The 25676-nt window shown below is 35.6% G+C and overlaps 1 protein-coding gene across 1 annotated transcript in view; it reads left to right on the top strand.

The window, feature by feature from the left end:
• Positions 1 to 25676, top strand: part of CUNH14orf39 (chromosome unknown C14orf39 homolog) — an 83252-nt gene that overhangs the window by 22310 nt on the left and 35266 nt on the right. Inside the window, exons 12-17 of the mRNA XM_045821950.1 lie at positions 2367 to 2452; positions 2762 to 2820; positions 8218 to 8279; positions 9473 to 9648; positions 11023 to 11028; positions 12899 to 13037. Of these exons, the coding sequence (XP_045677906.1) occupies positions 2367 to 2452; positions 2762 to 2820; positions 8218 to 8279; positions 9473 to 9648; positions 11023 to 11028; positions 12899 to 13037 (528 nt within the window). The remainder of the gene's footprint in view (positions 1 to 2366; positions 2453 to 2761; positions 2821 to 8217; positions 8280 to 9472; positions 9649 to 11022; positions 11029 to 12898; positions 13038 to 25676) is intronic.

Here is a 25676-nt window from a genome sequence, read left to right as displayed (position 1 = left end):
TACACATTTATTTTTCTCTTGCCTGCCATTAAATTGTAAAATGACTCAGGAACACCGATCAGGGGTGATAACACCATCTCCACAATTTCATTATTTCTCAGGCTCCATCTATGTTTTCTTTTCCTGCTATCCTTAAATGCTAAGCTTTTGCCTCAAGGTCACCTAATGGTCAGAAGATCAACCGTTCCAACTTTTCCATGCAGGAAAAAGGAGGAGAAAAGCTAGCTGAGCCAGTCCCATTTTAAAAGATTTTTCCTGGAAGTTCTTTTAACAATTATGATAATGTTTCATTGGCCAGAACTTACTCAGATGGCATCCTCTATCTGGGGAAAGGTTGAGGTGGTTTTGTTTTTGTTTTTGTTTTTTAAATCAGGACACAAATGGAGAGTAGATTTTGAATAGGATAAAAAACTGGCAGTTTTTACACTGGAAAAAATCAAGATAAAAAATAAGTAGGGATATGCAGAGGTGTCCAACTCTTTGGCGTATGGGCCACACTGGAAGAAGACTCGTCTTGGGCCACACATTAAAATACACAAACACTAATGAAAACTGATGAGCAAAAAAAAACCCAAAAACATTTTAAGTAAATTTATGATTTTGTGTTGGGCAACATTCATAGCCATCCTGGGCTGCATGCGGCCCATGCACAGATTAGATACCCATGAGATGATCTGAATAATACAGTTAGCAAATTTTGTGTCTAATGTACACAGAATTCAGTTCAATTTTCATTTGCAATATTCACCAAAATTGACCAATTAACATAACAAAAAGGATAGCTAAACTAATTCTAAAAAGTAGGTATCTTCACTTTTCTCAAGGAATGTTATGATGGTTTAGCATTAGAAAATATCTGTCAGTGTGATTCACTACATTAACAGATTAATAAATGACCTTAAATAAAAAAGGTTAGGGAGACCTATACTAGTGGGTATCAAAATGTTTGTAATGTTTATTTTTCACTTTTATTATTGAGTTAATTCACATATCATAAAGTTCACAATTTTAAAGAGTAGGATTCTGTGGGTTTTAGTATATTTACAAGACAGTGTAACCATCACCACTGTCTAATTCCAGAACATTTTTATCATCTCAAAACAGTGTGGAGCAAAAAAAGACAAACTTACTGGTGGACTACATCAAAATAAAAAACTTCTGTATGACAAAATACACTAACAAAGTTAAAAGATAGTTATGGAATGGGCAGGGGACTGGTATCCAGAATGTATATGTAAAGAAATACATAATAATTCTTACAGATTAATAAAAAAAAGAATAAAAATGGGCCAAAGATAAGATAGTTTGCAGAAAAGGAAAGACAAAGGGTCATTAACCATAACAAGATGCTGACGTTAGGCATGCAGGAAGTGAAATTAAGCCAATGAGAGATGTGGTTTCACCTATCAGTTTTCAGACATGAAAACATTTGCTAATATCTAGAGGGAGTATACTTTGGTACAGTTACTTTGGAGGACTGATTCACAGTATTAATTCAAAATAAAAATGTACTGACTCAGCAGTGTTACTTCTTGGCATCTACTGTAAATAAATATTTAAAATATTTGTACAAATACTTATACTAGGAGGCATATGCAAACATATATATTATTTAAAACACACATCAAAAGAACACTTATGTTTTAAGGGACAGGTGTTCCTTAAAGGACAAGGTCTTTTTCTATGATCTGAAAGTACATCAAGATGACAAAATTAACCAGTGGCTGTTAAACAAAAATAAATGGAATAAACTTTTCTACTAAAGCTATTTTCACTTTGGGTCAAATAAGAAAAATCAGGAACTCTTCAAAATGATTGAGTCAGAGAGAATTAAAGACTTAAAACAGACCATACAAACATTTCTAAGGCAGTGGTTTAAATATTCATATTAAACAAAATTTAAAGTTAAAATGAAATATTAGCTGTTCATATGTATAAAAAAGAAAGTTTCAGACTTTAATCTTTTAACCTGATGTTTTGCTTTTCTGTGCTCAGTTTGAGAGGTTATAGAGGATAGATGCAGATATCAGGTAATCAGTTGAGAAAATGATAAGATTTACTTGATTAGCCATGAATATGGGATAAAATATTAAAAGGTTTATCTTAAATGGAGAAATACTACCAAGTGTAGTTATTATACTTGTACCCAACATCAAATTCCTTGAGAGTTATATATTTTTTGTTTCCCAGTATTTCATTTAAGTTTTATATGTAGTGGTTTCAGTTAATGTTTTTAAGTTGTTGATAACAACGGTGATGACAACAAGGGTGACAATGCTCTTGGAGAGCTCTGAGTAGTCAAGGCAAGCCAAACCATTTTGGTTTTCTTTTGTAGCCATTTCTAATGCCTAATTTATTTTCTTCAGGTATTTAATGACTCTGCTATGAATATCCATTCAAAATGTTCACATGTCACGGCTATTAAAAGTTCACAGAATTTTATGCAGTTCAGGTAACTTTTAAAACTAAGAAAACAAACTGACAGTGACCAGAGGGGAGGAGGAGGGGGGATAACAACAGAAAGAAGGGGAAGAGGCACGCAAAAGGACATGAATAGAGGACTCACGGGCACGGACAGTGGGGGAGGATTGACTGTGGTAGTGGGGGGGAACAAGGTAGGGGTGAGCAATGGGGAAAAGGCAGGACAACTATAACTGAACAATAATAAATAAAAATTAAATAAAAATAAGAAAATGCTTTCATTTCTAAAATAGTTTATCAATCAACAAATAATATAAAAATTATATTTATTGTGTTTTAGATTGTTAACCCCACAGAAACAATCAAATTTCAATCAATGGTTTGATAAAGGAGACACAGGTATTTGCCATTTATATTTTTTCTAAGACTTGGAAGTAACAAATTATATCAGGTTTTTATAGTATTCAAATAAATTATTTTGATTGTTTGCATTTCTGGTTAACTGACCATGCATGCCAGTTTTTTAAATATATATTTTCCTAAATATAAAGCAAATACATTTCATTGTTGAAAATTTGGAAAACATAGGAAAACATAAAAGATACCAAAATAACACCACCCAGACATAATCAATTATATACATACCTGTGTATGTTCTTGACTTTTTTCTTATGTATATGTATGTTTTGTTCTTTTATATTTCCTCCACAAATTTGAAGCATGCTATGTGTATCATTTTGTATCCTTTTCTTCCTGCTTGATATACTGTTGTTGAGGATATTTTTCCATACCATTCAGTAGAATTTATTTCTAATGACTATATAATATGCCATTGTGTGGATATGCTATAACTTATTTAGCCATTCTCTCACTTTGAATTTTTTGTTGTTTCCAGTTTTATTATTATTATTAAAATAAGGTTACTGTATTCTTTTACATAAATCTTTTATCATCTTGGATTATTGTCTTGGAATAAAATCATAGGAAGGTCATAGGATATATATTAAGTTTATTATCCTAGAAACAACTAGCTGTTGGAATTTTTTTTTAAGATTTTACTTATTTATTTTTAGAGATGGGAAGAGAGGGAGAAAGAGAGGGAGAGAAACATCAATATGTGGTTGCCTCTCGCTTGCCCCCCACTGGGGACCTGGCCCACAACCCAGGCAGCATGTGCCCTAGACTGGGAGTCAAACCAGCAGCCCTTTGATTTGCAGGCGGGCACTCAGCCACTGATTCACACCAGCCAGGGTGCTGTTGGAAATTTGATACGCCCTTGAAAATACTAACTCATTCTCTGTCTCTCTGTGTGTGTATATATGTGTATACATTTTAAATATATCATAGACATATATATGCATATTTTGGTAACCCAGTAACATAATGGTTATTCCACTCAGGCTACATAAAAGTCTTCACCTCTCCTTGTCTGTAGCATGTGGATTACTGACTATTTTGAAGTTTTAAAAATGGCTCATCCTGGCAGTATAAAAATTCTGTAAATATATGCGTATTCAGAATGGTCATATGCTATTTCTCCCACTCTCAATATAGAATTCAACCAATAAAATATGCTTATTTTATGTAGGTGAATATCCTTCCTGCTTTCTTCTAGAATGCAGAAATATATCTTGTCTACATAGGTAATCTGTTCCACATATTTGTAATCCTCTATATATGCCAAACAGAGTGTTAGACAAGGAAGGAACAGCTAATCTCTAGAAATAATATACTGCTAATACAACTTGTGTGGAGAAATGCATATATCTGGTATAGTCCTAGCTGCCATTGAGCACTTACGGTGAGGCTTCATACCCAAGAAGGCATATAGTTATCTTAGAAGAAAAAAAGCCTCTGTTCAGTAGTTTTTAAGCATATTTTTGAAGAAAGTTTAATAAATTTGGCTATATTAAGACTCAGAATTTCGGCCTTGGATGGCGTAGCTCAGTGGATTGAGTGCAGGCTGCGACCAAAGCATTACAGGTTCAATTCCCAGTCAGGGCACATGCCTGAGTTGCAGGCCAAGTCCCCACGGGGGGTCATGTGAGAGGCAACCACACATTGGTTCTCTCTCTCTCTTTCTCCTTCCCTTCCCCTCTCTAAAAATAAATAAATAAAATCTTTTAAAAAATGCAAAGTTTTGGAAGGTAAATTTATTTATTTAAAAAAAAGACTCAGAATTTCTATTCATCAAAAGACACATAAAAAATGGAAGCTGGAGACTTTCAGCCAAGGTGGTAGCTTAGGTAGATATACTTTGCCTCCTCACACACAAAAATTTAAAAACAAAAAACAACAAGACCTAACAGAAAATCAAACTGTATGGAAGTCTGACAACCAAGGAGTTAAAGAAGAAACATTCATCCAGACCAGTAGGAGGGGCAGAGACAGGAAGCTGAGGTGAGGAGGACTCATGGCAAGGTGGCAGCTGGAGGCCCGGGTTGGATGATACAGTGGCTGTTGGACCAGGCGGTCCCACATTTGCATGCTGATAAACCAGGAGGAACAACTGGGGAGCAAGACAGACTGTGCAACCGAGGCTTTCAACATGGGGAAATAAAGCCTCAAAACCTCTGACTGTAAAAATCTGTGGGGGTTGTAGTAGTGGGAGAAACTCCAAGCCTCACAAGAGAGTTCATTGGAGAGACCCACAGGGTCCTAGAATGTACACAAACCCACCTACCTGGGAATCAGCATCAGAAGGAACCAATTTGCTTGTGGGTAGTGGAGGAAGTGACTGAAAGCAAGCCAAGAGCTGAGCAAGCATCATTGTTCCCTCTCAGACCCCTCTCCTACATACAGCACCACAAAAAAATGAGTGGGTTGCCCCATCCTGGCAAATACCTAAGGCTCTGCCCCTTACTGTGTAACAGGTGTGCTGAGACAAAAAAAAAAAAAAAAAGGCTCAAATGAAAGATCAGATCAATGCTCCAGAAAAAATATAAGTGATGAAGAGATAGCCAACCTATCAGATGCAGAGTTCAAAACACTGTTAATCAGGATGCTCACAGAAATGGTTGGGCATGTTGCAAAATAAAGAAAGAAGTACAGGCTATGCAAAATGAAATAAAGCAAAATGTACAGGGAACCAACAGTGAAGAGAAGAAAACTGGGACTCAAATGATTTGGACAAGAAGGAAGAAATAAACATTCGACTGGAACAAAATGAAGAAATAAAATTTAAAAAATGAGAGGCTTAGAAACCTCCAGGACAACTTTAAACGTTCTAATATCTGAATCATAGAGTTGCCAGAAGGAGAAGAGGAAGAGAAAAAAAGTGAAAACTTATTTGAAAAAAATAATGAAGGAGAACTCCCCCGATCTGGCAAAGGATATAGATTTGCAGGAAGTCCAGGAAGCTCACAGAGTCCCAAAGAAGTTGGGCTCAAGGAAGCACATACCAAGGCACATCATAATTACATTACCCAAGATTAAAGATGAGAGAATCTTAAAAGCAGCAAGAGAAAGGGAGACAGTTACCTACAAAGGAGTTCCCATAAGACTGTCAGCTGATTTCTCAAAAGAGACCTCACAGGCAAGAAGGGTTTGGAAAGAAGTATTTGAAGTTGTGAAGGGTAAGGACCTATATTCAAGATTACTCTGTCCAGCAAAGCTGTCATTTCAAATTGAAGGGCAGATAAAGTGCTTCTCAGACAAGGTAAAGCTAAAGTTGTTCATCACCACCAAGCTAGTATTACAGAAAATGTTCCTGGCTGGTGTAGCTCAGTGGATTGAGCTCAGGCTGCGAACCAAAGCATCGCAGGTTTGATTCCCAGTCAGGGCACATGCCTGGGTTGCAGGCCATGGCCCCCGGCAACTGCACATTGATGTTTCTCTCTCTCTCTCTCTTTCTCCCTCCCTTCCCTCTCTAAAAATAAATAAATAAAATCTTTAAAAAAAAGAAAATGTTAAAAGGACTTATAAAAAAATCAAAACTAGGAACATTAAAAAGGCAACAAACTGACAACTATCAACAACTGAACCCCAAGAAACAAAAACAAAAATGAACTAAGCAACAACTAGAACAGGAGCAGAATCACAGAAAGGGAAATCACATGGAGGGTTATTATTGGGGAGGGAATTGGGGGAAAATGGGGGGAAAGGTACAAGGAATAAGAAGCATAAATGATAGGCACAATATAGGGGGAGGTTAAGAATAGTATGGGAAATGGAGAAGCCATAGAACTTACATGCATGACCCATGGACATGAACAAATGTGAGGGAATGCTGGTGCAAGGGCAAGTGCAGGGCAGAGGAGAATAAAGGGCAGAAAAACATGAGACAACTGCAATAGCATAATCAATAAAATATATATTTTTGAGATTTTATTTATTTAGTTTTTTTAGAAAGGTGGAAGGGAGGGAGATAGAGAGGGAGAGAAACATCAGTATGTGAGAGCTACATTGATCAGTTGCCTGTCATATGCCCCCAACTGGGGGCCTGGCCTGCAACCCAGGCATGTGCCTCTGTTGGGAATCAAATCTGTGACCTTTCAGTTTGCAGGCCAGTGCTCAATCCACTGAGCCACACCAGCCAAGGCAATAAAATATATTTTTTTAAAAAGAATGGAAGCTAAGTCACCAAGTCATCAAAAGACACTATAAAAAGAATGGAAGGCAAGATGATTTAGAACTGTCAGAAGCCTAGTTTCCAAAAACGTGTAAGGAACTTGTACTAACCAAGAAGAAAAAGACAGACAATGCAACTGGAAATATGTGCAAAATACACATATAGGCACTTCAAATAGAAAATCTTTTGTGGCCGGTAAACATCTGAAAAATTGCTAAGCAAATCAGGAAAATAAAATCACAGTGAGATTCATTATATATCCACCATATTAGTAAAATTCAGAAAGTCTGACAATACTAAGTGTCGCTGAGAATGTAGGGCAATAGGAACTCTCATAATTATTGTAGGAACTGCCATTTGTAAGTGACCATATATTGAGACCACACCTAAATTATAATTGGAGTTAATAATTTTGTGTAGTGAAAACTGAATGACTGCCTAGGGTAGCTGAGGATGGTCAGTTGCCACAACAAAAATTGGTAAACAGCCGGGAAACTAAACTTTGAAAATAGCTTAACATCTGGTAAAATGGAAGATACACATACACTGTACCTTGTAATTTCGCTCCTAGATACAAACAAATATATACCTAGAGAAATACATACATGCAAGTATATAGGTAAAAGAATATTTGTAATATCATTGTTTGTAATAGCCTCAAAGCAGAAACACATCAAATGCCCATTTGCAGTAGAATGGATAGATACATTATGTTGTGTTTGGGTAATGGGATACTTTACATCAGTGATAGTAAGCAACTATATCTATGCATAACAATACAGATGAATCTCACAAGCACATGTTAAACAAAAAAGCAAGATAAAGAGCACATACATTATTTCATCATGTACTATTTTAAAACAGGAAAAGTAAACTATAATGCTTAGGTGATATAAAAAGCAAACCAAGGAAATGCATATACAGAAGTCAGGATAGTGGTTACATATGAGGAAGAGGATATGAAGAATACAGGGCCTTTTGGAATATTCATAATTTTCTATTTCTTACCTGGCTGATGGTAATATGAGTGTTCTCTTCATAATTTTGTTCCTTAATCTTTTCCTATAGGTTTTATTCTCTTCTCTCTATGTATTCATGAATTACATGAAATTGCCACTTTGTAGGTAAAAAATGGTTAAATATTGGCAATTTCATATGGTCTAACATGTTTTATTTATAATTAAATTACAAAGAGAAAATACAGTTTGTTCTCATATAACAAACAGATGCTGAGTGTGGAGATAAAGGGACAACAGGACAATTGAAAGAATCAAAATGTACTTCACAAGTAAGTCAAATGTTTAAAATATTCTGTTTACATTTTAATTTCAGACTTAGTATAATGAAGATTATTTATGTTAGGTATAGATGATATTAGCTTAGTAATCAAATTGTTATGGTATTACAGAATCAATTACTTAGAGGAGTTTTAGATTGAAAAAGTTTACATGAAAATTCATAGAGTTGACATTAACAAATATATATATATATGTAATAACAACTAAATCATTACTGAAGAAAATTATTTTGTTTGGTAATATTGAACAATTCAAGACCAGTGGTTACTATAAAAATATCTTCAGAATTTTTTTAAAAATTGAAATCTTTAATGATATGTATAGACAATGTATACCACCTTTACCATACTGGAGGTTAAAACAAGAGAAACCAATTGGCAGTTAAAAAATAGTTGCAGGGAAGTAAGTAAAGCATAGCAAATATAGTCAATAATATTGTGATAAATATGTATGGTGCCAGTTGGGGTACTGGAAATATTGTGGGAAACACTAGTAAAGTATATGATTGTCTAACTACTAAGCTGTACACTGGAAACCAATACATAATAAAAATAAGTAAAATCTTAAAACAAGAGGAACAACACTGTTGCTGTAAAGAAATACAGGTAAAAAGTACATTTAAATTTTTTTGGTGTAGTGACCCAAACTATTTTTATAATGGGATTGGGTGTAACAAACATATTTTAGAAATCAGCATACAAAATAATATAAAGGAAAATTAGTTATCCAAGTTCTCAATCTTTGCAGAATAAGTAGCATAATGAATATATAGGGGAAAAATGCAAAGAACATAAGGAGAGCAAGATTGCTTAGAAATAAATTACTTCTCCCTTTCAAGAAAATAACATATACAATTCTTAAACCAGAGCATGATGTGGAAATTTTAAAAGAAAAATTATTCCCAACCATTTTTCTTCTGGTTATTGTTTACTTTTTCAGGTAGGAGTAGGAGAAGTGGAACTGGAAACAAAAAAGAAAAATTAGAAATTAAAAATTGTTTCCTGATTTTTGGACAGATATATTTCGGTATCACTTTTAGCAACTATTCTTATTTTACTACTTTACCTATGAAATGATAACTTCATACATTAATATGGTATTTTCCACCACACATTTTTATGTATGTGAATTTATTAATGCAGTAACATTCATTTTTATAGTTTCTGTTACTTTGAATTTGCAGGTTATATATGAAGAACATTTTGGGAAGCCAATAGATAATAATGATGGAGTAGAAGAAGAGGCTGAGAATTTTTCACGAACTCCTGAAATTCCTTTATTTTTAAGAACTCCTGAAGCTGTGAAAACACCTGAATCCTTGGAGAAATTACTGTTCCCTAAAACCCCTCCATTTGAAATGTAGGATTTTAATTAATTATTATAATTAGAGAATATATGTATTGAGTTATATAAATAATTGATAGGAATAATAAAATGTTTAGTACATTTAAAAAGGTTTCATTATGAAATATTTCATATATACAAAGACGATAGATACTAGTATAATGAGACTATGTACCTACCCTATTTGAACAATTATTCAATTATTAACATTCTGCCATTCTTGTTTCATATATCGTCTTCTTCCTTTTTCCTAAAACATAGTTAAAGATGGCATAGACTCTGAGTACTTACTTAGTGAAATAATCTATATATTTAAGATTTCCAAAAGATAAAAAACCTACATAAAAATTTTAAATGCCAAGCTAAAAAGCTACTATCCCATGTGGTAGATTGTGAACATCATTGAATAATATTCTAGCAGTCATTTTTCTTTCCATTGTAGTGTCTAAAGCAAGAATTGCTCTTCTATTAAGTGACTTAAGTAGGCATAAATATCTCTAAAGTGATTATTTAACTTTGGAAACCACAGATTTGTAGTTTTCAGCCAAGAAAATACTTCAGCGTTTTGAACCTTTTGTTCAGTTCATTCACTCCAATTCTTGATGCTGACCCCTGAGATTTATCTAAATCATGTCAAACAGATTTCATTTCATCAGAAATCTCTCATCTGTGTTCTACTGCTATATTTTAAATTGCTAGTAAGCTATATATATATACACACACACACACACACACACACACACATATATATATATATGAATAATGCTATTGACTCAAACACAGCATGTTCAAAGTGGAACTCATCATTAATCTGAGAAGTGTAAAAGGATGTGGCAGTTGTATGCTAAACCTTCTTTATATGATCTTGGACACTGATGGTCATGGAGGTAGTTAGGGAAGTTATCTTCAGACTTCTGTAATATTTAACAAACAATAGCACTATGTCTATGAATTTATAAATATTGCTCATTTAAGATTCACAACAGAGGTGTGTCAAAACAAAAAAAAATGACCCAAACAAAAGAACAGATCAAAGCTCCAGAAAAAATACAACTAAGCGATGAAGAGATACCCAACCTATCAGATGTACAGCTCAAAGCACTGGTGATCAGGATGCTCACAGAATTGGTTGAATTTGGTCACAAATTAGATGAAAAAAATGAAGGCTATGCTATGTGAAATAAAGGAAAATGTACAGGGAACCAATAGTGATGGGAAGGAAACTGGGACTCAAATCAATGGAGTGGACCAGAAGGAAGAAAGAAACAAACAGAAAAGAATGAAGAAACAAGAATTCAAAAAAATGAGGGGAGGCTTAGGAATCTCCAGGACATCTTTAAACATTCCAACATCTGAATTATAGGAGTACCAGAAGGGGAAGAAGAAGAGCAACAAGTGGAAAATTATTTGAACAAATAGTAGAGGAGAACTTCCCCAATCTGGCAAAGGATATAGACTTCCAGGAAGTCCCAGCAGCTCAGAGTCCCAAAGAAGTTGGACACAAGGAGGAACACACCAAGGCACATCATAATTACATTACCCAAGATTAAAGATAAGGAGAGAATCCTAGAAGCAGCAAGAGATAAGGAGACAGTCACCTACAAAGGAGTTCCCATCAGACTGTCAGCTGATTTCTCAAAACAGACCTTACAAGAAAGAAGGGGCTGGAAAGAAGTATTTGAAGTCACGAAAGGCAAGGGCCTACATTCGAGATTGCTCTATCCAGCAAAGCTTTCATTTAGAATGGAAGGACAGATAAAGTGCTTCTCAGATAAGGTCAAGTTAAAAGAGTTCATCATCACCAAGTCCTTATTATATGAAATGTTAAAAGGATTTATCTAAGAAAAAGAAGATTAAAAAATGAACAGTATATGAGGTCAAACTCACAATTATTAACAATGACACCTAACACAAAAACAAAAATAAACTAAGCAAACAACTAGAACAGGAACAGAACCACAGAAATGGAGACCACGTGGAGGGTTAGCAACAGGGGAGCGGGAGGAGGAGAGAAGGGGAAAAGGTACAGAGAATAAGTAGCATAGATGGTAGGTAGAAAATAGACAGGAGGAGGGTAAGAACAGTATGAGAAATGTAGAAACTAAAGAATTTATGACACATAGACATGAACTAAAGGGGGGAATGTGGGTGGGAGAGTGTGTGCAGGGTGAAGGGGAATGAAGGGGGAAAATGGGACAACTATAATAGCATAATCAATAAAATATATTTTTAAAAGATTCACAACAAGTTTATGAGATATAAATACCTTACAATTCTTATAGATGAGGAAACAATTACAAATGGTACATCTCATTAGTGTTAGAGTTGAGATCAAACCCAGGCAGTTTTGCCTCCAGAATCCATGCTTTTACCTTTTTACCCACTTATATGCTGTGTTTTCTAATTATTTTTCCCAAATAATTTTATCTTTAACTCCCTATGCAACAATCTGTAATGAGTGGCTTCTCATCAAGATTAAAATTTTGTGACTGTCTTTCAAGACCCTTAGAATCAGTGCTAAGAGTCTGGACTTTGAGTCCAGATTGCAGCATTCAAATTCCAACTTATATTCTTATAAGAATTTAAGTTGGCACTTATATTCTTTTGAGCAAATCTTTTAACCTTTCCATGCATCAGAATCATCTTCTATAAAATCAAAGTGATAATGATAGCACCTATTTCATAGGGTTATTTTGATGAATAAAGTTAGTGATGAGTGGAAATGCCTAGAATAGATCCTGATAGTAGTCCCAGTAGGAATTATTATAATTTCATAATTGATTATTCTACTTTAATATTATTCTCCACCTAAACCATCTTTTTCTTCATAGGTTTGTCACTTCAATCCCTTTTCCTACTATGAAAGGGAGGAACTGTTTCTTCCCTTTCCCTGCTATGTCAGTTCTCACCTCTGTGCCAACAATTTTCAATCTGTGTGTTGCAAGAATTCTTAAAACATGCAGTACCTGTCTGGGTACTGGGGCACTGACCTTTTTTCCCTGAGGTTTTCAAATAAAAAAATGACAATGGCCAACACAACAATAGCCATCTGGGGTCAGTGAATCAAAATGTCACCAATTTTTTGTCACCTTAGCAGAAAACATATTTTCGGTGTGCCGAATTTTAGTGATTAGTTTATGTGTGCCATCAGATGAAGAAGGTTGAAAATCACTGTTCTGTGCCATTTCTTGTGGTACTTAACCAGTCTGTAATATTTAGTGATATATTTTTAACATTTTGGTGATTTCTTATTTCTCTGTAACAGAAACAGAAATACAACGCCTGAAGGTCAGATACAGAAGGAATCCCCTGGGACTTCTTTTCTTATGAGTTATACTTCTAGATCACCTGGATTGAATTTATTTGATTCTTCTATATTTAATTCAGAAATCTCATCAGATAAGGTAATATGAACAGCTGAAGTTTTATTTATAAAAAACTGAACACTAGAACCTCAAGTAATTTTAAATCTTTAGTACTGAACTATCTTGTGGCAGAGGCAATTTTTAAAAAGATTCTGAATATTGATATTACAGCCCAGTTTACCCATTATCTTCTTGTTTTCAACTTCAGGTGCCCCAAATTGACATCTATGCATAAAAAAAGAATCTCAGAATAGGAATGATTTGAACTGCAGTTAAAGGCAGTTTAAAAATTAATTTGGCTTTATAGTTCGTATGTTTAACTTCTAAACAGTTTCCCATATTCTTAGTATAAAAACTCCAGGTTATTAGTTGTTTTTTTCATCTACGTGCCTGGTATACAGCCTCATTATCACTGGTTAACTTTAAAAGACCTCAAGAATTTCTATCTAATAGTGATTTCTCTTGTTCAGTGATAGAAATCATGATTAGTACTTACTTCTGTATTTAGCAATTGAAACTGAAAATTAAGAATATTTGATTAGGCCCTGGCTGGTGTGGCTCAGTGGATTGAGCTCCAGCCTGAGAACCAAAGGGTCACTAGTTTGATTCCCAGTGAGGGCACATGCCTGGGTTGCAGGCCAGGTCCCCAGTGGGGGGTGCACAGGAGGCAGCCACACATTGATGTTTCTCTCTTTCTCCCTCCCTTCCCTTCGCTCTAAACATAAACACAATTTTTTTAGAAAAAGAATATTTGACTAGTAAAGATAGCATAGCAAAGTGGTTAAGACTATATTCTGCAGCTAGACTACTTGGGTGTATAACTGGATATGGGATTTTAAGTATGTAATTCTTTTTTATCTGTAAAATGGAAATAATTTTTACCATAGGGTTTCTCAATATCAAATGGGTTTATGTATATAAAACACTTAGAAAAGTTCTAACCACTTAATGCCATAAGTAACAATGTAATATAAATATTAATTGTTATTGCTCATTTAAGTTAGTCACAGTTAACTGATTTTATATAGAATAGAATATTTGATTCCTACATCTACCACATAATATTAAATTGCTGAAATTATCAGTTTATTGATGATGATATGGTATAATTATACATTTTGTAGTTTATGTCTTCAACTTTTTTTAAAGATTTTATTTATTTATTTTTAGAGAGGGAAGGGAGGGAGAAAGAGAGAGAGACAGAAACATCAATGTGCAGTTGCTGGGGGTCATGGCCTGCAACCCAGGCATGTGTCCTGACTGGCAATTGAACCTGCAACACTGGATCGCAGCCCGCGCTCAATCCACTGAGCTACGCCAGCCAGGGCTGTCTTCAACTTTTATCTCAATTTTTATTTAAAAGCTTTTTTCAAAAACAGGCAATTCCTAGAAGGTACATACTGGCCATGAAAAAATAGACTATACTTACTTAATTTTGACTTACAATAATAATATAAGTGCAAAATAAATGTATGTAACCTGAGCAGGAAACATGAACATTTGGATGAAGAAAAAAATTATTGAAAAAATAATTGAATATATCAAAAGATATATGAAATACTTGTATAGGAAAAATATATTGTAAATATATATTTCTTCCACAAATAATTTATAAATGTAACCCAATTCTAATTGGAATCTTGGCAAGCTGGTTTATCTTTAATTTTTTGTTTTGATTTTGTAGTGGTGGGGTTGAGGAATGAGATTGGCAAATAATCACTAAGTTTTCTGGTCAAGAATAATAAGAAATGTTCAAAAAATAAGATTGGTAATAAATTAAAATGGAATTCCAAGAAAACATTTAACCCAAAAGAAAGCAGAGAAGGAATAGCATAACAAGATACATAGGGAACAAACAAAACAAATAGTAAAATGTTTGATGAAAATATGAACTTTTAACATAATTACATTCACTATAAATGGACTAAACACTGTTAAAAGGCAGAGATTATAACAATGGATAAAAAGCATGACCCAAACATAAGTAATATATAAGATAATACTTTAAATATGAAGACAAAGACAGGTTGAAAGTAAATGAATGAAAAAAGATACAGCATGAAAACTGTAAGCGAATGAAGGTTACAATTGCTATACTATTATCATTTTAGGTAATCTTCAAGACAAAGAATGTTGATAGAGACATAGAACAGCATTTCATAAGGATAAAAGGGTCAGTTCTTATGGCAGATACAACAATGACAAATGTGTGCATGCCTAATAGATTCAAAATACAGAACAAAAATTAACAGAATTAAGGGAGAAATAGACAAAAACACAAACTTAGTTGGAGATTTTTAACATCCCCACTCAGCAATTGCTAGAATTAGACAACAGTCAATAAATATCTTTAATAAAAGGCTGAACAACACCATTGACCCAATTAACTTACATTTATAGAACATCATATCCAGCAATTGCAGCATATATATATTCTTTTCAAGTGCTGGTGGTGCATTCAGTAAGATAGATCATAATCTGGGCCATAAAATAAGTCTTTAATAAATTTATTTTTCCATTTTAAAAATTTTACTGTTGTTCAAGTGCAATTATCTGCGTTTTCCCCCCCACCTCTCCCCACCACCCCAGCCATCCCTACCTCCCTCCCCTGATTCCACCTTCCCTTGGTTTGTCCATGTGTCCTTTATAGTTGCTCCTGAAAACCCTTCACCCTTTTCTCCCCATTATCCCCTCCCCCCATTATTATCCCCCCCCCCTCTGGTTACTGTCTGTTTGTTCTTAATTTCAGTGTCTCTGATTATATTTTGCTTGCTTGTTTGTTTTATTGATTAGGTTCCACTTAAAGGTGAAATCATATGGTATTTGTCTTTCACCACCTGGCTTATTTCACTTAGCAAAATTGCTCTCCAGTTCCATCCATGCTGTTGCAAGGGGTGGGATCTCCTTCTTTCTTTCTGTTGCATAGTATTCCATTGTGTAAATACCATAGTTTTTTAAAATATATTTTATTGATTATGCTATTACAGTTGTCCCATTCCCCCCTTACATTCCCCTCCACCCTGCACACACTCTCCCACCCACATTCCCCCCTTTAGTTCATGTCTATGTGTCATAAATTCTTTAATTTCTACATTTCTCATACTATTCTTACCCTCCTCCTGTCTATTTTCTACCTACCATCTATGCTACTTATTCTCTGTACCTTTTCCCCCTCTCTCCTCCTCCCGCTCCCCTGTTGCTAACCCTCCACGTGATCTCCATTTCTGTGGTTCTGTTCCTGTTCTAGTTGTTTGCTTAGTTTATTTTTGTTTTTGTGTTAGGTGTCGTTGTTAATAATTGTGAGTTTGCTGTCATTTTACTATATGTGTGTTTTATCTTTTTCATACATAAGTCCCTTTAACATTTCATATAATAAGGGCTTGGTGATGATGAACTCCTTTAACTTGATCTTATCTGGGAAGCACTTTATCTGTCCTTCCATTCTAAATGAAAGCTTTGCTGGATAGAGCAATCTCGAATGTAGGCCCTTGCCTTTCGTGACTTCAAATACTTCTTTCCAGCCCCTTCTTTCTTGTAAGGTCTGTTTTGAGAAATCAGCTGACAGTCTGATGGGAACTCCTTTGTAGGTGACTGTCTCCTTATCTCTTGCTGCTTCTAGGATTCTCTCCTTATCTTTAATCTTGGGTAATGTAATTATGATGTGCCTTGGTGTGTTCCTCCTTGTGTCCAACTTCTTTGGGACTCTGAGCTGCTGGGACTTCCTGGAAGTCTATATCCTTTGCCAGATTGGGGAAGTTCTCCTCTACTATTTGTTCAAATAATTTTCCACTTGTTGCTCTTCTTCTTCCCCTTCTGGTACTCCTATAATTCAGATGTTGGAATGTTTAAAGATGTCCTGGAGATTCCTAAGCCTCCCCTCATTTTTTTGAATTCTTGTTTCTTCATTCTTTTCTGTTTGTTTCTTTCTTCCTTCTGGTCCACTCCATTGATTTGAGTCCCAGTTTCCTTCCCATCACTATTGGTTCCCTGTACATTTTCCTTTATTTCACATAGCATAGCCTTCATTTTTTTCATCTAATTTGTGACCAAATTCAACCAATTCTGTGAGCATCCTGATCACCAGTGCTTTGAGCTGTACATCTGATAGGTTGGGTATCTCTTCATCGCTTAGTTGTATTTTTTCTGGAGCTTTGATCTGTTCTTTTGTTTGGGCCTTTTTTTTTTTTTTGGTCTTGATGCACCTGTTAGGTAGTGAGAGGCGGAGCTGTAGGTGTTCACCAGGGCGGGTCAACCCACATCCCTGGGTTATGACACTGTATGTGGGGCAGGGGTCAGAGAGGGAACAATGGCACTTGCTCTGCTCTCTGTTGGATTTCAGTTCCTTCCACTGCTTTCCCCAAGCAAACTGGATCCTTCTGGTGCTGATATCCATGTGGATGGGCTTGTGTATGTTCTAGGAACCTGTGGATCTCTCCAACGAACTCTCCTGTGAGGCTGGGAGTCTCTTCTGGCATCTCAACCCCCACAGGTGTTTTCAGTCAGTGTTTTGAGGCTTTATTTTCCCACTCTGGGACCCTGGGTTGCATGGTCTGTCTCGCTCTCCAGTTTCGCCTGGTTTATCTGTGCATGAATGTGGAACCAGCTGTTCAGTCAGCTGCCCTGCATGCCTTGCTAGGTCTGCCCGCTTCCACCCTGCACCCAGGGTCTGCCAGCCACTGCCTGCATGCCCAGAGTCCACCTGCTGCTGTCCTGTGTGCCTGGGGACTGCAATCCACTGCTTTTTTTTGCCATGACCCCTCTCTGCCCAGCTACCCAACTTCACCCCTCCTACTGCTCTGGATGAATATGTCTATTTTAACTCCTTGGTTGTTGGACTTCCATACAGTTCAATTTTCTATCAGTTCTAGTTGTTTTTTTGTTTCTAAATTTTTGTTGTCCTTATTTTGGTTGTGTAAGGAGGCACAGTGTGTCTACTTACGCCTCCATCTTGGTCCTGTACCATAGTTTTTTTATCCATTCATTTACTAATGGGCACTTAGGTTGCTTCCAGCACCTGGCTATTGCAAATTGTGCTGCTGTGAACTTTGGGGTGCATAGATTGTTTTGGATTGGTGTTTCAGGGCTCTTGGGGTATAATCCTAGCAGTGGAATCACTGGGTCAAAAGGCAGTTCCATTTTTGGTTTTCTGAGGAAATGCCATACTGTTTTCCAGAGTGGCTGCACCAGTCTGCATTCCCACCAACAGTGCACTAGGATTCCCTTTTCTCCACATGCTCTCCAACACTTGTTGTTCGTTGATTTGTTTGTGATGTCCATTCTCACCAGTGTGACGTGGTATCTCATTGTGGTTTTAATTTGCATCTCTCTGATGGCTAGTGATGCTGAGCATCTTTTCATGTGTATCTGGACCCTTTGTATATATTCCTTGGAGAAGTGTCTGTTCAAGTCCTTTCCCCATTTTTAATTGTTTTTTTTTTGTCTTCCTGGAGTGGAGTCGTGTGAGTTTTTTATACATTTTGGAGATGAAACTGTATTACAAGGCCACTGTAATCAAAACAGCCTGGTACTGGCATAAGAACAGGCACATAGACCAATGGAACAGAGTAGAGAGCCCAGAAATAAACCCAAGTCTCTGTGGTCAATTAATATTTGACAAAGGGGACAGCAGCAAAAATGAAGTAAAAACAGCCTCTTCAACAAATGGTGTTGGGAGAGCTGGACAGCTACATGCAAAAAAATGAAAATCACCAACTTTCACCATACACAAAAATAAATTTTAGATGGATAAAAGACTTAAATATAAGTCATGACACCATAAAAGTCCTTCAGGAGAACATAGACAGGAAAATCTCAGATATTCCATGCAGCAATATTTTCACAGATCTGTTACCTAAAGGACATAAAGGAAAGAATAAACAAATGGGATCTCAGCAAAATAAAAAAGCTTCTGTGTGACTAAACAAAATAGCATTGAAATGAAAAGAGAACCAACCATATGGGAAAACATAGTCTTTAATAAACTTAAAAGGACTAAAACATAGAGAGTATATTCTCAGACCACAGTAGAGTTAGAGATAAATAGTAAGGTATTAGGAAATCCTAAATATTTAGGTTATGGATCAAAGAAATCATGAGAGAAATTAGGACAAATTTGAAATGAATGATTGTAAACACTTAGCATATAAAAAATTGTAAAATGCTATCAAAACCAGACCAAAATAGTAATTTTAAATAATCATTTAAGTAATTAAATTAATAGAAAAGAACAGAGGTCTAAAATTAGTGAGCTAAGGTTCCACCTTGAAAAGCTAGAAAAAACAACAAAGTAAACTTAAAGTAAATAGAATGAAAAAATAAGAAATGAGAAAGATCAATGAACTAGAAAACAAATAGAAAAAATCAACAAAGCCAAAGTTATTTCTTCTTCTATTTTTTAATTTTAATTTTAAATATATTTTATTATGTTATTACAGTTTTTCTTCTTTGCTGCCTTCCACTAGGTGCCCCCTTCCACTACGTACCCCCTTCCCTCCAGCAGTCCCCCCGACCCTTAGTCCATGACCATGGATCATGTAAGTAAGTTCTTTGGCTTCTCCATTTCCTATGCTATTCTTAACCTATTCCCTGTCTATTTTGTTCCTACCAATTATGCTTTTTAATCCCTGCACCATGTCCCTATTCTTCCCCTATCCCTCCCAGCTAATAACCCTCTAGATGATCTCCATATCTATGAGTCTGTTCAGGTTCTGGTAGTTTGCTTAGTTGTTTTGTTTTTGTTTTCTTAGATTCACTTGTTGATAGTTGTAAATTTGTTGCCTTTTTAATGTTCATAGTTTTTATCTTCTTTTTCTTAAATAAGTCCCTTTAACATTTTCTGTAATAATAACTCAGTGGTGATGAACTCCTTTAGCTTTACCTTGTCTGAGAAGCAGTTTATCTGCCCTTCAATTCCAAATGATAGCTTTGCTGGATTGAGTGATCTAGGTTGTAGGTCCTTGCTTTTCAACACTTTGAATATTTCTTGCCAGACCCTTCTTGCCTACAAAATTTCTTTTGAGAAATCAGCTGACAGTCTGATGGGAACTCCTTTGTAGGTAACTCTCTGCTTTTAAGATTCTCTATTTTTAACCTTTGGCATTTTAGTTATGATGTGTCTTGGTGTGGTCCTCTTTGGGTCCAACTCATTTGGGAATCTCTATGCTTCCTGAACTTGTATGTGTATTTCCTTTGCCAAATTAGGGAAGTTTTATTTCATTATTTTTTTAAATAAGTTTTCAATTTCTTGTTATTTCTGTTCTCCTTCTGACATCTCTATGATTTGGATTTTGGCATGTTTGGAGGTGTCTCCCAGAGGTTCCCAAGGCTATCCTAAGTTTTTAATTTTTTTTTTAATTCTTGTTTCTTCTTTTTGCTCTGGCCGAATGTTTATCTCTTCCTTATGTTCCAAATAATTGGTTTGAGTCCTGGCTTCCTTCCCTTCTCTGTTGGTGTCCTGTGAATTATTCTTTATTTCACTTAGTGTAACCTTTATTTCTTCCTTTATTTTTTTGCATACTTAAGGAGTTCTCTGAGCATCCTGATAACCAGTGTTTTGAACTCTACATCTGATAGATTGGCTGTCCCTGTTTCACTTAGTTCTTTTTCTGCAGTTTCATTCTGTTCTTACATTTGGGCCATATTTCTTTGTCTCCTCAATTTAGCAGCCTCCCTGTGGGTTTTTTCTTCTGTGTATTAGATAGAGTTGCTTTTACTCCCTCTCTTAGTAGCATGGCCTATGTAGAAAAGGTACCTGTAAATTGCATATGGTGGAACCTTAGGTAATTACCAGGGTGGTGCAACCTGCTTCATTGCTTTGTGGCTGTGTGGGGAGGTCTCAGAAGGGAGACAGTGCTACCAGCTGGCTTCTGGCGGTTTGTCCAGCACTCATCTCATTTCCAGTCACTTCAGCCTCTTCCCATGTGCTACTGGAACCCTTTCAGCTGCTGCCCCATTGGTGAGTCCTGGAGTGGGTGGGTTTGTGTACATTCTAAGACTGTGTTCATCCTTGAAGCAGTGAAAATCTGGCAGTTTCTTCTGCTGTCCCAACCCCTACTGGTGTTTACAGCCTGAGGTAATAGGAATTTATTTTCCTGGTTCTGGAACCTTAGGATATGCAGTCTGTCCTTTAGCTGGGATTGCTCACTCCCAAGGTATCCCTCCTGTCCATTCTGCCACCACCTTTCTCTGCCATACCACCTCTCCACTGTTTCTGCAACTTAGCCCCTGAATGTGTCCTCTTTAAATTCTTAGTTGTCGAACTTCCATACAGCTCAATTTTCTGATGGTCCCGGGTGTTACTGGTTTTGAGATCTAGTTGTAATTCTTTCTATGGTTGCGTGAGGAGGTGTAGTGTCTACCTGCACCACCATCTTGACCAGAAATCCCCTGATTCTCTCTTTTTTATATTCACATGAGGACATGCTTATTGATTTTAGAGAGAGGGGAAAGGAGGGAGAGAGAGAGAAAAAGAAACCTCCATGTGAGAGTGAAACATCGAAACATCGATCGGTACGTTCTGTCTTGGGGACCGAACCTGCAACCCAGACATGTGCTCTGATCAGGTATCAAACCTGCAACCTTTCCATTTACTGGCCAAATCTCCAACCAAGTGAACCACACCAGCCAGGACCCAAAGTTGGTTCTTTGAAAAATATTAACGAAATTTATAAACTCCTTACTAGCCTGACATAAGACAATTACCTACATTAGAAATGAAAATGAGAATACCCTAATAATAAGAGAATAAAATGAAATAGAATACTGGTAGGGGGTAACTTCACTTTTTACATAATAAAATTCCTATAAACCTAGAACAATAAAAATAGTGTGATAATGGTACAAGGATTGATAGATTGATCAATGGTATGGGCTAGAAAATCATTAAACAAAAGAATTTACAATGTGATAAATATGGGATCACAAAATAGTAGGGATAAATTGAGTTCTCATCTTACATTGTATAGCAGTGGAAGTTATATATGTATTTAATAAAAGAGTATTTACCCATAGAATTTTCAGAGGAAATAGAGGTATTTATCAGATCTTTAGAGGAGGAAGGATTCTCTAAGCACAAAAACAATGGAAGAAGAGCCAAAAGAAAGTTTTTAAAGTTTGAGTTTAGTTACAAGTGTTTATATGTTAAAAAATTTAAAGGAAAAATGAAAATGTAATATTACATATTTGTAGTAGTATGACAAAGGATTAATATTTAATATGTAAAGAGCTTATATGTACCAATGAGAAAAATTGCTGCCTCTATAGAGATGTGGTCAGAGTTCATTTAGTGAATAGATAATTCATGAAAGTAAATTCAAATGATTTATAGAATCTCTGGGGAAAAAAATAGCTTTCCTTAATTGTCAAAGAAATGTAAATAAATATGTGCAAACAGTATTCAGGTATACTTTGTATTAGAAAAAGAAATAGAAACAACTTAAATGTCCAAAATAAAAGAATGATTGAAACTGCATTGTATGTCAATATGAAGGAATATTAAAATGTCATGAAAAGAATCAGGTTTTGGAAGAATAATGACATAAAAATGCTCATAATGCATTATTAAGATAAAAAACCAGAAAACTGTGTTGTCATGATTCCAGCAGGCTTTGGTAGCAAAACTTGATCTGAAGTGACATCAAGCTATCATATTTCTTACTAATTTTATAGTCAGGGAAACAATACCAAGAACCTGATTTGTAAAAAGCTTTCAGAATAACGCAAAAGTTAGTTAGAATTTTAGGTTATATTATTCCAAAGTAGGAACTTCCTTTGTAAAATATATGTTACCTAGTAATATTTTATCCGTTGCCAGAATCAAGTCAATAAGCCTTATTTTAATATAAGTAAATGGTAGATTTTGAAGATAGATCTCTTTTTAAGTACAATAGTGTGCTATATAGAATGTTGCCTTTTGTCTACTATAATTATGCTTATTAGAAGAACCAGGCTTTAGATTCAAATATAAATGCTGTGTATAATGTTCTAGTGATTTCATGAGTAATGTTTAATGGAAATTATTTTTCAGTTTAACGAACACTGTTCTGCAGGAAATTTAAATCCTCTCTCATCACCACAAGAAATTGGTAAGTGATTGGTAGTTTACATCTATATTCATGAGGGATACTAGTCTGTACTTTACTTTTATGGTAATGTCCTTTTCTGGCTTTGGTATCAAGGTAATGTTGGCCTTATAAAATGAGTTTTGGAGTGTTCCCTCCTCTTTGATTTTTTAGAAGAGTTTGACAGGATTGGCATTAATTCATGTTTAAATGTTTGGTAAAACTCACCAGTGAAGTCATCTGACCTTATTTCTGACTGTTTTATTAATGTTTCTTCACAGATATCTGCTGACATTAGAAATTCATTATATTTTTTAATTACTTTATTGTTGTTCCATTACAGTTATTTGTATTTTTCTCCCCACCCCTCCCCCTCACCCCAGTGAAACCCACCTCCCTCCCTTGCTTCCACCCTCCCCCTTGGTTTTGTCCATGTGTCCTTTATAGTAGTTCCTGAAAACCCTTCTCCTCCTTGCCCCTCCCTCGTCCCCTCTGGCTATTGTTAGATTGTTCTTAATTTCAATGTTTTTGGTTATATTTTGTTTGCTTTTTTCTTTTGTTGATTATGTTCCAGTTAAGGGTAAGATCATATGGTATTTGTCTTCACCACCTGGCTTATTTCACTTAGCATAATGCTCTCCAGTTCCATCCATGCTGTCACAAAGGGTATAAGCTCCTTCTTTCTCTCTGCTGTGTAGAATTCCATTGTATAAATGTACACAATGTTTTCCATGTTCCTTACAATGTACATTATGTTCCATATTTTTTTTTATCCACTCATTTGCTGATGGGCAGTTAGGTTGCTTCCAGCACTTGGCTATTGCAAATTGTGCTGCTGTGAACTTTGGGGTGCATGGGTTCTTTTGGATTGGTGTTTCAGGTCTCTTAGGTATAATCCTAGCAGTGGAATTGCTGGGTCAAAAGGCAGTTCCATTTTTGGTTTTCTGAGGAAATGCCATACTGTTTTCCAGAGTGGCTGCACCAGTCTGCATTCCCACCAACAGTACACTGCGATTCCCTTTTCTCTGCATCCTCCCCAATACTTGTTTGTTGATTTGTTTATGATGGCCATTCTTACCGGTGTGAGGTGGTTTCTCATTGTGGTTTTAATTTGCATCTCTCTGATGGCTAGTGATGCTGAGCTTCTTCTCATATGTCTCTGGGCCCTCTGTATGTCCTTCTTGGAGAAGTGTCTGTTCAAGTCTTTTGCCCATTTTTTAATTGGGTATTTTGTCTTCCTGGAGTGGAGTCATGTGAGTTCTTTATATATTTTGGAGATCAAATTCTTGTCCGAGGTATCATTAGCAAATATGTTTTCCCATATAGTTGGTTCTCTTTTCATTTTAATGCTGTTTTCTTCAGCCATGCACAAGCTTTTTAATTTGATGAGGTCCCATTTGTTTATTCTTTCCTTTATGTCCCTTGCTTTAGGGGAGATATTCATGAAGATGTTGCTGTGTGGAATGTCTGAGATTTTCCTGCCAATGTTTTCCTCTAGGACTTTTATGGTGTTATGATTTATATTTAAGTCTTTTGTCCACCTTGAATTTATTTTTGTGTATGGTGTAAGTTGGTGATCGAGTTTCATTTTTTTGCATGTAGCTGTCCATATCTCCCAACACAATTTCTTGAAGAGGCTATTTTTACTCCATTTTATGCTTCTTCCCCCTTTGTCAAATATGAAGTGACTGTAGAGACTTGGGTTTATTTCTGAGCTCTCTGTTCTGTTCATTGGACTATGTGCCTGTTTTTGTGCCAGTACCAGGCTGTTTTGCTTACAGTGGCCTTGTAATACAGTTTGGTATCAGGTATTGTAATCCCTCCTGCTTTGTTCTTCTTTCTCAAAATTGCTGTAGCTATTCAGGGTTGTTTATGGTTCCATATAAATTTCTGAACTGTTTGTTCTGTATCTGTGAAATATGTTATTGGTACTTTAATAGGGATTGCATTGAATCTATAGAAACTCGCTATATTTGATAAGTGAAACAAATCAGAGAAAGACAGATACCACATTATTTCACCTTTATATGAGATAAAAAAAAATAAAGGCACAAACAAAACAAATTCATAAATACAGAGAACAAACTGATGGTTGCCAGATGGGAGGAGGGTTGGGGGCCTAGGTGAAAAAGGTGAAGGGAGTAAGAAATATACATCGGTAGTTACAAAATAGTCACAGGGATGTAAAGTACAACAGAAGGAGTAGTCAGGATATTGTAATAGCTACAAATGGTGTCAGGCAAGTGCAAGGCTTACCAGGATGATCACTTTCTAAGTTATATAAATGTCTAACTACTATACTGAACACCTGAAACTGATATAATATCGAATGTAAACTATAATTGAAAAAAAATTTTAAACAAAATGAAATAAACAAAAAGCCCCTCAGCATATCTAAAATCAAACCTGTTCTCTTTCTGATGTACCATTCATTATTCTAGTTGCCAAGACTTAGAATATCAGTGATAATTTTAACTTCTGTGTCTGTGGCTATATTCAGCTGGTCATCAAGTTTTATTAATTCTCTCTGAAATATTTATTTCCATTCCTTTCTATTTTCATTGAAATCATATTTCAAACTCATTACCATTCACTTGGGCTAAAGCAGTAACATTGTAAT

The sequence above is a fragment of the Phyllostomus hastatus genome, unplaced genomic scaffold (genome assembly GCF_019186645.2).
Source record: "Phyllostomus hastatus isolate PE091 unplaced genomic scaffold, TTU_PhHast_1.1 phas_scaffold_501, whole genome shotgun sequence".
NCBI lineage: Eukaryota > Metazoa > Chordata > Mammalia > Chiroptera > Phyllostomidae > Phyllostomus > Phyllostomus hastatus.
Note: the sequence above shows the minus strand (reverse complement) of the source record. Positions and strands in the feature narration are given on the sequence as shown.